Genomic DNA, 13,479 nt, shown 5'->3' with positions numbered 1-13,479 from the left:
TTCTGTTATTTGTTCTTACGTCATGTCGTCTTTCCTGCCAAACCCTCTTCGATGATCAATGTGCTTTGAGCTCCATGCAGACGCTGTTCAAGGTCGCTAAAACCCCGTCTCCGTAACAACTGGGGGCAGCGGTGGGATATGGACCTACGAGCCTAAAGAAAGAAATTATGGAGTTTTACGTTCCAAAACCACAATCTGATTATAAGGAACATCGTAGTGGGGGACTCCGGAACCGTTTTGGGGCCTTTAACGTGCACGTAAATCTAACCACACGGGTGTTTTCGCATTTCGCCCCCGTCGATACGCGGCCGCCGTGGCCGGGATTCGATCCCGCGACCTCGTTCTCAGCAGCCCAGCACCATAGCCACTAAGCGACCACGGCGGTTATCTACGAGCCTCGTCTACCAAGTCGCAACTGAATGCAGCGTTTGCGATGGTCTACGCCAGATTCTTGGCTGCAAGGTGGTGAGTGTGGGTCTTTCTCTGCTGAATTTTACAAGTTTTATTGAAGGGTTAGAACAGAACGGGTAATTAGAGCTATTGTTGTCGCATAGCTAGGTTGCGGCAAGATAGTTGGCACAGTAGAGAGAGAAGCACTGAAAACCACCATGAATTTGAAGTTATTGCGTAAACCGGAGTTGTTGGAGGTCGTGAAGGAGTTGCAACTAGATGTCACTAACGCACTCCGAAAACCACAGTTGAGTGATGCTGTTCTTGCTCTATAAATTGAGGATGATGTGCTTACGTGATGCCTGGAGATAATTAGAGTGAGTGAGACTGCAAAAAGTCAGGCAGAAGAGCGTGAAAAACGGAGACGGAAAGAACAAAAAGAACGTGAAGAACGGGAGCGTAAAGACGTGCTTGAATTGAGCGACTCGAGCTTGAAATCTAACGCCCTTGAGCAGCAGGGCACAAGAGTGAAGGAAACAGTGCCGGAGAGCGCGTATCATTAAACATGACAGAGCTAATGCGGCCCTTTGAGCTCTGGGAGGACATTGGTTCGCTTTTGGTGACCTTCGAGAGGACGTGCGAGAAGCAAGAGTTCTCCCGCGAATCGTGGCCGCAGCGTCTGCTCACACTGTTACCGGGCGAGGCAACAGACGTAATTGCTCGCTTAACCAGAGAGGAAGCTGAGGATAATGATAAGGTAAAGTCCAGTTTGCTGAGGAAGCATATGCTGTCAGCAGAAGCGTTCAAGCGGACGTTCCGCGAAATGGAAAAGGGTATAGGAATGAGTCCTATACATACTACATAAGCTTATGTCAAACGTGGAAGAATGGGGCTCAAGGAACTAAAAACTTATGGTGATCACGCGAAGGTTGTTTAGTGCTTTGCACTTGCACAATTTGATATCCAGTTACTTGAGAACGTGGGCTTAGCACGAAGAAGTTAGCACGATCGCCAGAGCCGCTGAACTAGCCAAGGAATATGTGACGCGCCGATTTCACAAAATCAGCAACGGTCGAAATGGCGATCCCAATTTCAGCCACGGCAGACCGAAGCAAGGGCACGAAAAAAGAAAGGACAAGCCTTCGATTGAGGGTACCTCAAAACAGAATACTTCAGGGACGGAAGGGAACCCTGAAGTAAAGAAATTGGAAGTGAGGAAACCCTTTCTTTGATATAACTGTCACAAACCAGAATACATTGCTCGGCAATGTAACAAGGCAAAGGTGGTGTTTTTATCGGTCGGTTGCAATGACGAGAACATGAAACTAATCGAAGCGTACATGCGCGACCTTGACGTAAACGGGAAGCCATGTCGCGTACTGCGCGACTGCGCGGCTATGTGGACGTGGTTCACAGCTCTTATATGGAACCTGAGATGTTCGCGGGTGTATGAGCCTGGATTAAACAAGCTGTAGAATCTAACAGTGCATGTCTTCCGGTGGCAAAGGTATCTAATAAAGGTTCTAAAGCTGCCTTATTGCCTACGTTTTCGCCGCAGAACCCTTACCTGTTCTCAAATAGGTCGGATCAGATTCTGCGTGAGAGAGGGCTAATGTTTGGGGAGGCTAGCGTGATCACACTAACGAGATCGAAAGCTTGTCATTTACTGCAAAAGAAGTCGCGGAAACGGCGCTAACTTAGGTGGATGGCTGTTCAGAACCGCGGGAAGCAGAGATCGAGAATGACTCCGCGTTGGAAGTGCAGGAGCTTGGATCTACGCAGACAAAAGTCCAGGTAGTGGCAGCAGCCGAGTTATTGGAAGAGCAGTCGCCAGATTTGTTTGTAGCGCCTACGTCGGAAGACCTACAGCGTCTGTTAGAGGTAGGCAGTTCAGCATTGAAGTCCAAGCAAAGCAAGGACCTCAGCCTGCGGAACATCCGAAGCAACGTAAAGTGAAAGAGACAGGTATTTATTATGAGAGAAAAGGTGAGAGGTCGGCCTGAATCAATGTTCCTGCTACTCGGTGGTGCTACCTGCTACTCGGTGGTGGGGGAAGGGGAAAGGGTGTAGAAAGAAAGAATAGCGAAGACGCTGATTATGAGGATGAACTTGGTGGTCAAAATCTTACACGCCCAAAACTCTTCAAAGTCTCTTGTCCAGTCCGCTCTCATACAAAGTTTCTTGAGCGCCTTCAACTTATCAGGCTGATGATGAGGATCAGGCGTAAGTCCCAATAGAACCTCTTCAGTTAATGGTCCAACGAAAAATTTTAACGAGATGTCTGTCAGGGATTTTCTTTGTACACCAAATCGCGGGCAGATGCACAACAGGTGTTCTGTGGTCTCAGGGATACCGCATTCCTCACAATTGAGACTGTCCGCCAGGCCGATGAGATGAAGGAAACGTGAATTTTCTATGAGAGAGGCGACGTACCGTTCCGCAAGTATGTAGGTCGCAGCGGTGTCACATTTGACCAGCTGGTCGTGCACCAGGCTTATCGAAAGGATCTTTTGCGCTTGTCACACGGAAGATCTTGGGCTGGTCGCTTAGGTGTCAAAAAAACCAAGGATCGACTATTACAGCAGTATTAGTGGCCAGGTTGTTTCCGTGACGCCGAGCAATTTGTAAGGACTTGCGACATATGCCAGCGCGCGGGGAAGCCAGGTGGAAAGCAAAATTGTCGATGAGGATAGTGCCGATTATTACTGAGCCCTTTCGGCGGCTTGCAGTCGACACAGTAGGCCCACTTGCAGTAACAACCTCGGGATACCGTCATATTTTGACAGCGATTTGCCCCGCTACTAAGTTCACCAAAGCGGTCCCGGCTAAAGAACTTAGTTGGGTAGAAATAGTTAATGCGCTCGTGTCGATATTCGCACGAGTTGGTTTTGCCGCCGAAGTACAGTCAGACTAAGGCACCGTGTTTACCAGTGCCCTAACCACAACCTTTCTGGGCTCATTCTAAGGCTCATTTTAATCTCATTTTTAGGCTCATATTAAGGCTCATTCATAGATCAGTGTACCATCCGCAGACTAATTCCGTAAAGAAGTTACACGCGATTATGAAGTGCACGTTAAGGGCGTTATGCTTCGAAAAGAAAACGAACTGGGAGCAGTGCTTGCCTGTTGCCATGTTTGCGCTGTGGGCTGCGCCACGTGAAGCAATCGCTTTTTCGCCAGCAGAGCTCGTATAGGGCCGCCCGCTGCGATCGCCGCTGAGCATGCTCAACGAATCATGGGAAGGACGCGGGGAACACTCAGTTGTGGTCGAGTACGTACTTAAGCTACTAGAACGCTTAAGGAAGGCGCAGAAGTTGTCAGAAGAGGCCATGTCTAAACCCTAGCATAGGTCCAAGGTGTATAATGACCGGACAGCAAGGACTTGTCTACTTGAAGTCAGCACTAAAGTAATGATGTTGCGATCATCGCAATAAAATAAGCTCGAGGTGCAAGGGGATGGTCCCGCAAACGTGGTTCAGAAACCGTCTGACAGGAACTACGTTATAGGCCTGCCTGGAAAGTGGAAGATACAGCAGGTTTATCACTGTAATCTGCTCAAGCTTTACAGGTATAACGGGAAGCAGTTGTACGCGTGGTGTAAACGTTCCCGAAGAGATTCCGGTATAGCTTTCGGGGCTCGTGGCAATAACTAACGGACAGGCTAGGAAAGAACTAATTAGGGAACTAGTCTCTAAAGCGCAGCTGGAGCCTGAACAAATGACAGAGTTGTAGGAAATCCCGCAAGAATTTCAGGACTTATTTGTAAATAGGCCAGAAAGGAGACCGGTTCTTACACACGAAATCGAGCTTTCTTCGGAGCCAGTACGTTCGAAGGCTTTTCGAGTGTCACTGCGCCAAAGTGAGATCATGGACGCGGCGGTGAAAAAAAAAATTAGCTATAGGTGTGATCAAGCGTCGCAAGAACGATCCCACCTCGCCTTTGATCTTATTGAGGTGCCGGGCAAGGATCCGCGTCCTTGCGCAGATTACCGCAGGCTAAACGCGATCATTAGCGATCAGATTTATCCTATACCAATCATCGAAGTGCACATCGAGAAAGCTAGTAGCGCCTCATTCATTTCTACCCCTGATCTAGTTCGAGGCCAGTAGGTGCCGCTCACAGAGCTCGAGTTCGAGGTAGGTGCCGCTCACAGAGCGGGCTAGCAGATATTCAGCCTTCATATCTCCGTTGGGAACGTTCCGCTCTAAGGTCCTAAGCTTCGGTTTGAAAAACGCACCGTACTGTTTTTCAAGCTTTATGGACAAAGTGTTGCGAGGATAGGAAGAGTTCGCCTTGCCCTGCTTAGATGATGTCGCGATATATTCTGCATCCTGGTTGGAGCATATGCAACATCTCAGGACAGTGTTGGCCGGATTGCGTGAAACAGGCTTAATCGCCATAGCACCAAAATGCCAGATGGTGCAAGCGGAAGGGATCTACCTCAGTCACGTAATCGGACAGGGCAGTCGCTGTCCCTTTGAACTAATGGTGGCTGCGATACGAGATTTTCTATAGCTTCGCACAAAAACCGATATCCGATCATTCTTAGGGGTCTCCGGGTGCTATCAGCGTTACACCCTACATATCCTCAACTAGCTAGCGCTCTAACTGATGCTCTTCAAAAAACTGAGTCATAGAGCAACCTCTGGGACGAAATAAAGAAATCATCTTGCTTATCCCACATATAAATAATCTGCGGCCTATTTCCCTTGCATCATGCATCGCCAAGGTTGCGGAGCACGCGATACATAACAGGATCACTGAACATATTGAAAACAAGGACCTCTTTAGACAAAACCTAATCGGCTTTAGACAGGCGTTGTCCACACAGGACGCTATGCTTTTGCTTAAGAAAGCAATCTTTGATAACCCTACTCGCGACGTGAGAGGGATCCTCGCACTGGACCTCTCCAAGGCCTTCGACAGGGTCGCGCATAAACACATCCTGAGAGAAATTTCGTCTCTCAACCTGGGCCAGTGGTTTCATGATTACACCAGATCTTTCCTCGCGGATCGCAAGGCACACCTCCGTCTAGGCATGGTCCCGGGAGGACCCTACGAACTAGGCACCTGCGGCACCCCGCAGGGCTCGGTCCTCTCCCCACTCTTATTTAATATAGCCATGCACAAACTCTCCACTCGCCTCGCTGCAATCCCGGACGTGGGTCACGCCATTTTTGCGGACGATATCACGATCTGGGTGCCGGGCGGATCGCTAGCCATGCTCGAACACTCGTTACAAAGTGCGTTGGAGGCTTCCGAAGATTTTCTTTCAAACACGGGCCTTGAACTCTCCTCCGCTAAATCAGAGCTACTGTTATACTGCCAGTCCAGACAGGGGGGTCAGAAATCTTGCGCCTCCGGAAATTCTGCCGATAGAAATTCGAGCTAAAAATGTGCATCCCACACCGAGGATGGACTCGGTCAAGATTCTAGGTCTCCTCATTGATGCCAAGGGCTGTAACCCGACGGCCCTCAACAGGCTCACTAGACAGGCTACTAATATCCTAAGACTTGTAGCCCGCGTCTCAAATCGAAGAGGCGGTCTCAAAGAGGACAATTTGCGCAGAGCTTATCAGGCATTCTTCCTGAGTCATGTCATCTACATCGCGCCGTACCTTAATTGGGGTAAAGCGAAAAAGGCCAAGCTCGACTCCCTAATCAGAACCGGCCTCAAGTGCGTGCTCGGCCTTCCGCAGTCCACAAGCACTGAGAAGCTGCTGGAGCTAGGACTCCATAACACCATCGATGACCTAATAGAAACTCACACAGCGGCTCAGACAATGAGACTTTCATCCAGTAAGCCAGAGATTAAGATTTTAGAAGAAGCGAGAATCCAACCCAGACATGAACCGGTGACCAAAGTTAGCTTGACCCGGGAAACCAGAACTCGCATCATGGTTGACCCCGTCCCGCGAAACATCCACCCAGTCCATAACGAGGGTAGAAGATTCACGAGAGCCAAATCCATCCTTAAAAAGATCAATAAGCAGAAACTAGAAGCCCTCTTTGTCGATGCTGCCAGATATGACAGTGGGGATAAGTTCACTGTCTCGGTGGTAGACGCGGGGGGCAACCTGGTCAATGCAGCCTCTGTTTATACGAAGTTTGCCCATGTGGTGGAGGAAGCGGCGATCGCTCTGGCTTTTCACAGCTCAAAAGTTCTCGCTATCGCCTTCACGGACTCGCGCACGGCGGTTAGATCCTTCTCGTCTGCCCTCATATCTGAACTGGCGAACAGTATTGTGATTAAAGCACTTCAAAGGACTAGGGGGAGCAGCGAGTGACGATACCAAATGTCGTGGCTCCCAGCTCATCGAGATAGCTCAGTTAACCCGCTTGGATGTAATCCTAACGAGCAGGCCCTCCGGAGAGCGCGTGATATCAGGCACCACGCTGACGCGGGTAGCCAGGCTTGGAACGAGGTCAACATCCACAAAGATCCATTATATACTTTAAACGAAATTGTTTCCCATTATCGACTAGGCAGGAAGACATTTCCAACCCCTCACCCCAAATTGAACAAACCTCAGGCTACCATGCTCAGACTCCTGCAAACCCGTTCGTATTTCACTCCTTGGTCCCTTAACAAGATAGATCCTGAACACTCACAGTCGTGCCTCAAATGTGCTCATGACTCATGCTCTTTTGAACACTTGCTCCGGCTGTGCACAGCCCTTAACGCCTCTCCACCCATCACGAAATAACAATGGCAGGAATCTCTCAAGAGCCGCAACCTCCACATTCAACTCCAGGCTGTGCAGGGGGTCCACGACATTGCGGCGGGACTTGATCTGCCGGTCCCATCGTGGGAGGAGCCACCGACTTGATCTTCGGGAGCCTTCGGTTTTGGCTCCCCAAGATCTCAGTCCCTCAGGACTCAAATAAAGTTCTTGTCATGTCATGTCATCTTGCTGACGAGCTAGCCCGTGCTATCGCCGGAATACACGAGGGGATTTGTGGTTCAGTGCGATGCGAGCGAGCGAGGCATGGACGTCGTACTATGCCAAAAGGGAGAGAGCGACGAGGAACACTCCGTCCTTTACGCAAGTCGGAACCTCACTAATCGAGAACAGGCATACGGCGCTACTGAGAAAGAGTGCACATATGTCTCGTATGGGCTGGTCAAAAATTGGCTTCGTCATCGAAACGGGTCATTGTCCTCTGAAATGGTTGAGGACAACGTCTTCCGAAAATGGGCGTCTCCTAGTGCGCTGGAGTCTCGCTTTGCAGGAATATTCCTTTGAAATGCGCTATAAAAAGGGGACTGTCAGTGGTAATGTCGATGGCTTAAGTCGAATCCCCTAGATCAAGAGTCAGTTTCAAACGACTCCCAAAACTCGTGTTATTTTGCCTGACGTAGGATCGGAAAGATCTAATTCTCGTTAAAGCAGTTCGATTTAGTCATTTCTTATGAAGCGCATAACAAGTTCATGTATGTATTTAGTGCTGCGGAAGTTCCGTAAAACTGTCACTTTTGAGTGGGAAATAAGCCTGGTGGAGCTTAGAGAGATTTTGTCTCGCGCTTGTTGGCTGAGTGGCTGAGTCTTAGTGTAGTTCTGCCGACGCGTACTATGAACTAGAAAGTGTTGCAGACCCTTCTGAGGTGTCTAGGCTCGGGCTGAGACGTTGAGCGACGTGGCAAAACGCCCACAGTGTTTCGTGCCCCAGAGAGCTGTGCGACAACCGACGACGACCACAAGCACCCACATGTGTCATCTCTCTGGCCAGCGGATGTCGTCCCCTGCCCATCGGTATCTCTTTCGGCGGCGGGGAAGTCTGTTGCGGTTCGCTGTGTGCGGCGATGAATGAAACGGATGCCAAGTGCCTGAGACATGCCGTGCATAATCGCCACGCTCGTCAACATGAAAAGACTTGTCCGTCTGGTGTGTGCAACGGGATTATACACCAGTGCAAACCCTACTCTCTCCTACGTCCGCCACCTCTACGGCAGGCAGTTGTTTCTCTCCGAATTCCTCTGTGTGGGCTGAGCTGTGTGTTTACATGACGTGACCTACGTTCAACACCTTTACGTCAGGGAGTGGTTTTCCTCCGTATTTCTCTGTGTGGGCTGACCAGTGTGCTGACAAAGAACAAGAGAGAATGAGGTTGTCTGGATGGTGGAGGGTATAAGAAGGCTAGCGAGAGGACACAGACAGATCTTCGCTGCCCATGCGTGCAGGAACGCACACGCTGAACGTTTGTGTACTTATCGGCTTGGAGCGCACCGCTCACCGGTAACGATGTATTAAACTTCTGCTATTTGTTTTTACGTCATCTCGTCTTCCCTTCCGAACCCTCTCCGAGCCACTTGGGGTAGAAAATGTAATTAAACATCTAAAGGTGTCGTCAAGCCCTGGCCCAGGCCTGGTTACCGCAATGTTTTTGAAAAACACTTCTGTTTACTCATCTTTAATACTTTCAAAAATATTCCAGCAATGTTTGGACACCTATGAGCTCTTGCGGAGCAGACTGGAAAAATGGGAGGGTAGTTCCACTTCACAAGTCCGGCAACAAATGCTCCCCTCATAACTACCGCCCCATTTCCCTCACTAGAATTCCTTGTAAGGTACTCGAACATATCTTGTTCTCTCATTTAATTAAGCACTTAGACGATAACGCATTCTTCACACGTGCACAGCACGGTTTCCGCAATAGTTTGTCCTGTGAAGCACAACTGCGTTTGTTCACTCACGATCTTCATCTTATTCTTGATAAAGGTTCATGCGCAGACTGTGTTTTCTTCGACTTTGCAAAGACTTTCGACAAGGTATGTCACAAACTACTCATTTTTAAGCTTAGTGAACCAAACCTTGATCCTAATCTGTTTGCATGGTTAGAGCACTTTCTTCTTAATCGATCACAGTTCGTTGCATTTAATAACCACTTCTCTTCATTTAGCCCTGTTGAATCTAGCGTTCCTCAAGGATCAGTGTTAGGCCCTCTGCTTCTTTTTAATTAACTTTAACGACTTACCCAATGAAATTTCTTCTAACATTTATCTCTTTGCCAACGATTACGTTATTCTTCGTGAAATTTCTGACACCGCTGGTACTAACATTCTGCAAAACAACATTAACGCTGTCTGTAACTGGTGTGACTTGTGGTTAATGAAACTAAACCCATCTAAGTGCAAAACCATGCGTGTAACCCGCCGTGAACTTCTTCCGACCTATTACCTTAATAATACTGCCATGGAAGCGGTTACATCTTGCTGATACCTAGGTGTCCATTTACCCTCTACTTTTTCCTGGTCTTTACACATCGACACCGTTATCAATAATAGTAATCACATGTTAGCTTATATCCGTCGAAACTTCTCTTCCGCTCCGTCATCATTAAAGTTAATTTTGTACAAGACGCTAATTAAAAGTAAAATGGAATACGCTTCATCACTTTGGGACCCATATGCTGAGACACTAACCCAGTTTCTCGAACGTGTTCAAAATAATGCCTCGCGTTTCATCTTACGCAATTATAACCGTACGGCAAGCGTAACTTCTATGAAAAACATCCTGCAACTTCCACCGCTTTCTGCTCGTCGCAAATGCTATTGCCTAGCTCTGTTTCATAAAATATACTTCCATAATTCACATCTGCGCGATAATTTTATTTCATCATCAACCTACATATCTCCTCGCATTGATCATCATCACAAAGTTGGATTTTTGCAGTGTCTGACTAGAGCTTGTCATGAGGGCGTGCCAAGAACGGAACCACTTCCCGGCAGGTTGATTGCTATTGAACACCACGCACAATTTCGCACGGCCATAATCGACACCATCGCTTCGGGCTTCACATGTCTATCACTACGTCATTTGCTGCCTTCTTTGTTTTGTTTGTTTTATAACTTTCTTTACCCCACCCTCCCTCTGTAACACCTTGGGGTCTTGAGGGTATAATAAATGAAATAATAAATGAAATAAATTATGGTCAATCTGCTTCAAGCTTCAAGCACGCGCTTACGAAGGTCGCCGAAACCCTGTCCACCTAACAACTGGTAACAGCGGGGGCTTAACAGCATCTACCCACGATAAGCTGCTACTGGGGCTTGGCCAAGCCTTGTCGTCACCGTGTTGTTATAAGACCACTTATGAAATTCTTTCAGGAGAGTGTTCTGAGTTTGAGTCTTTGAAGGGCCTTCTGTGTTCAAGTTCGTTTGCCACCATTTTCGTCCTTATGAGCACTTTCTCTCTTTTTCTTTTCACCACCCTCATCTCCATTTCCCATTGCTGAGTTGCTGATTGCTGATTGGGGCTCACCGCTCAGCTTTGTCTCAAAGCCCATTTTTCAGTCGGTTTATGATGACGATCGTCGCTCTGATTTTGTACTATGCTGCCACCGCACTGTGTCAGGAGCGGAAATGCCCCCCCCCCCCCCCCCAAAAAAAAAAGAAGTTGAAAGAAAAAGAGACGGCCCCCGTCTCCTCACCGCCGTCTGCCACACGCTGAGAGAAATCTTTCTTTGTGTCGCGCGTCACTTTTGATTTCGTCTTGGTGCGTTGGGCGTTGGTATGATTTAAATTCTACTCCTCATTCGTCGAGATCTTTTGAAGGAGGAGGTGACGACGATGTAAGCACGAGGAAGTACATTTCATTTTCTAGTGCCTGCCCACATAAATTTAATCAGATTACTTTGGGTGCCTGGACATAAAGGATTAGTCACGAACGAAATGGCTGACAGTCTCGCAAGAGAGGCCCTCAGTGGCCCTGTATTACCATTACTTCCTACAATAGCTTACCTGACGACTACTAGATTCAGGAGATATACAATTACTCAAGACTTTTTGAACCCAGCTGTAGCTAATTTTTCAGAATATCGACACCTCCTATTCCCTTGGCCCAAAAATTCCTTTCACACCAGAAAAACTGAAGTCATCTTTACCCGATTACGTTGTCGAATACCAAAATTAAACTTCTATCGTCACAGGGCTGGTCTGGTGCCCTCCCCTCTGTGCCCAGTCTGTGGAGAAGATGAAACAATAGATCATTTTTTCATAATCTGCCGCCGTTTCACTTCTTTAAGAAAAAATCTAGAATCAATATTTACACAGCTTGGTTTAAGCTTTTCAATTATAAATATCATTTCTCTAGGAGCCTCCTTTCTTGGAAAGTGCCACAGGGATATTTGCTCAACCGTGGTGGATTTTATAAGTGCTACAAAGAGATTGTCTTGCATTCTTAAACATTTTATTTTTGTTCATTTCCTCCAGTTAGCTTTACCAGTCTTAGTTTTTAATAAAGATAGCCTAATTTCACCCAAATCTTGGCCAATCCCCCACAGTGGGTGTGCGCCATCGCATAAGGAATACCATACCATACCATACCAAGGAGCAACCATCCCGTGCTGAAGCCGCGTGCATCTGCAGGAAGAAGAAGAAGCATCAGCCATGGCGTTCGCCCGACTGGCCTCGTCGCTGTTTCTCGTTTTCCTGGCGACGTTGGGGAGCGGCGTCGGCGCCGAAGACGATGGGCCGTCCGTTCTAAGGAGCATGCTGGCTGCGTTCATGAAGCAAGGTGCCCAGGCCTGCGGCACTGTGCTTCCGGCCATTATCGCCCAAACTGACCGGGACGGGCTGGTCAAGAAGCACAACGAACTCCGGTCGAAGGTGGCCAAGGGCGCGGGAACTTTACCGAAGGCAGCCAACATGAGGAAACTGGTGAGTCCGGCTACCCCTTTTGCGGCTGGGTCCCGAATGGATTCTCTCGTGTAGTCTATTAACACCTGTGTTGAATACACTGGGCATGTGAGAAAATACGTTCGTGAGAGAGGGAAGGAAACAAGGAAAGGCCAGTAGGTTGACCAGGTGGACGTCCTGTTTGCTGCCCTTCAAGGTGATAAGGAATTAAGGAGAAAAAAAACGGGCGTTTGAAATTCCTTTAAAACATAGAAAAGGCGCGATAATTAAGGTACTTTGCCTGGACACCTTTTGCCAAAGAAGCATACATATTGAGAATGACTGGAGGTTGGAATTAGACAAGTAATTATGCATTATACTGATTAAATTTTAACCGATACTGTTAAACAATTGATTCTGTAAGAATCCGAGGACACCTAAGCAATTCCTATAAGTTGTGAACGCTAAAACATTATTGTCCCGTTGAACGCCGCTGAGCGGTCCATCGAGTTATTCTCTTCGAGGGCACGGGAGCGCTTTGATACGCTTGTCGCGTTCTGATTTGGCCTTACCAAGGCACAGTTAGAAAACAGGCGAGAGCTTGCGTTGTCTAGGAAGCGAGAGTGAGGGCGACGTAACGTAGCAGCGATGTGCTTGCTCTTGCCTTACACAACACCTGGTGCGCTCCCACTCCACTAACCACTAGATCGTTCTCCTCGCCTCTTGTCAGCCAATTAGATACGACAAACCACTCAGTGTAGGCAATGTTATTCGTTTTTCAAGCAAACAAAAGTTACCTCCTATGGACGAGGAGAGTGTTTGATTGGTCTGTACAGACAACCCTGTGGGTGACCACCCAGTGCTTACGTCGGTGGTTACGCAAATTTGACGTCAGGAGATTGGAATAGAAACATATTGGAATAGCTTTACGTTATAGGGCCCCAGATCCTGCATCCGGGATATAAATGAGCTGCAATGTAATGATTACGCATTTCTCTCGCTGTTGCCGTTAAGTCAACACTGTATTTTTTTTTCATACAAAGTCGCCAATCGCTAGTTTACACCTCTGTCTATCCCTTTACATGTTACAGAAGTGGGACGACGCACTGGCAAAGAGGGCCCAGGAGAGCGCGGATAAGTGCGACCCTACGAAACAAGAAACCGGAGACACGCTGAACACAGGTGAGTTTTCGGTCGAAATGCGAAGGTTTCCTTAACTCATTTCCTTACTAATGTAGCCGTCTTAATTATGGAGCTGCCTCAAACCTGCATATTACCGTTAGTGCTGTGCGCCGCTATTTCTCGCCCTTATGCGTAAAGGCACTGGCAGAATTTCGTCCGATGTGTTTTCGTGGCCCTATACGCTTGAGCAGCTGACTGTTTCGAGAGATACGTACACACGCTCCTAATGACGTTCCACGTAGGCCTCACCTAAGCCGCCGTGGTTGCTCAGTGACTATGGTGTTGAGCT

At 48.0% G+C, this 13,479-nt stretch overlaps 1 protein-coding gene across 1 annotated transcript in view; it reads left to right on the top strand.

The window, feature by feature from the left end:
* The window catches only part of LOC126536316 (cysteine-rich venom protein-like), a 44,627-nt gene that overhangs the window by 11,612 nt on the left and 19,536 nt on the right, over nt 1-13,479 (top strand). Inside the window, exons 2-3 of the mRNA XM_050183235.3 lie at nt 11,760-12,050; nt 13,100-13,190. Coding sequence (XP_050039192.1) covers nt 11,760-12,050; nt 13,100-13,190 — 382 coding nt within the window. The remainder of the gene's footprint in view (nt 1-11,759; nt 12,051-13,099; nt 13,191-13,479) is intronic.

Source organism: Dermacentor andersoni, chromosome 4, assembly GCF_023375885.2.
Source record: "Dermacentor andersoni chromosome 4, qqDerAnde1_hic_scaffold, whole genome shotgun sequence".
Lineage (NCBI taxonomy): Eukaryota > Metazoa > Arthropoda > Arachnida > Ixodida > Ixodidae > Dermacentor > Dermacentor andersoni.
This window is presented reverse-complemented; position numbering and strand designations above follow the sequence as displayed.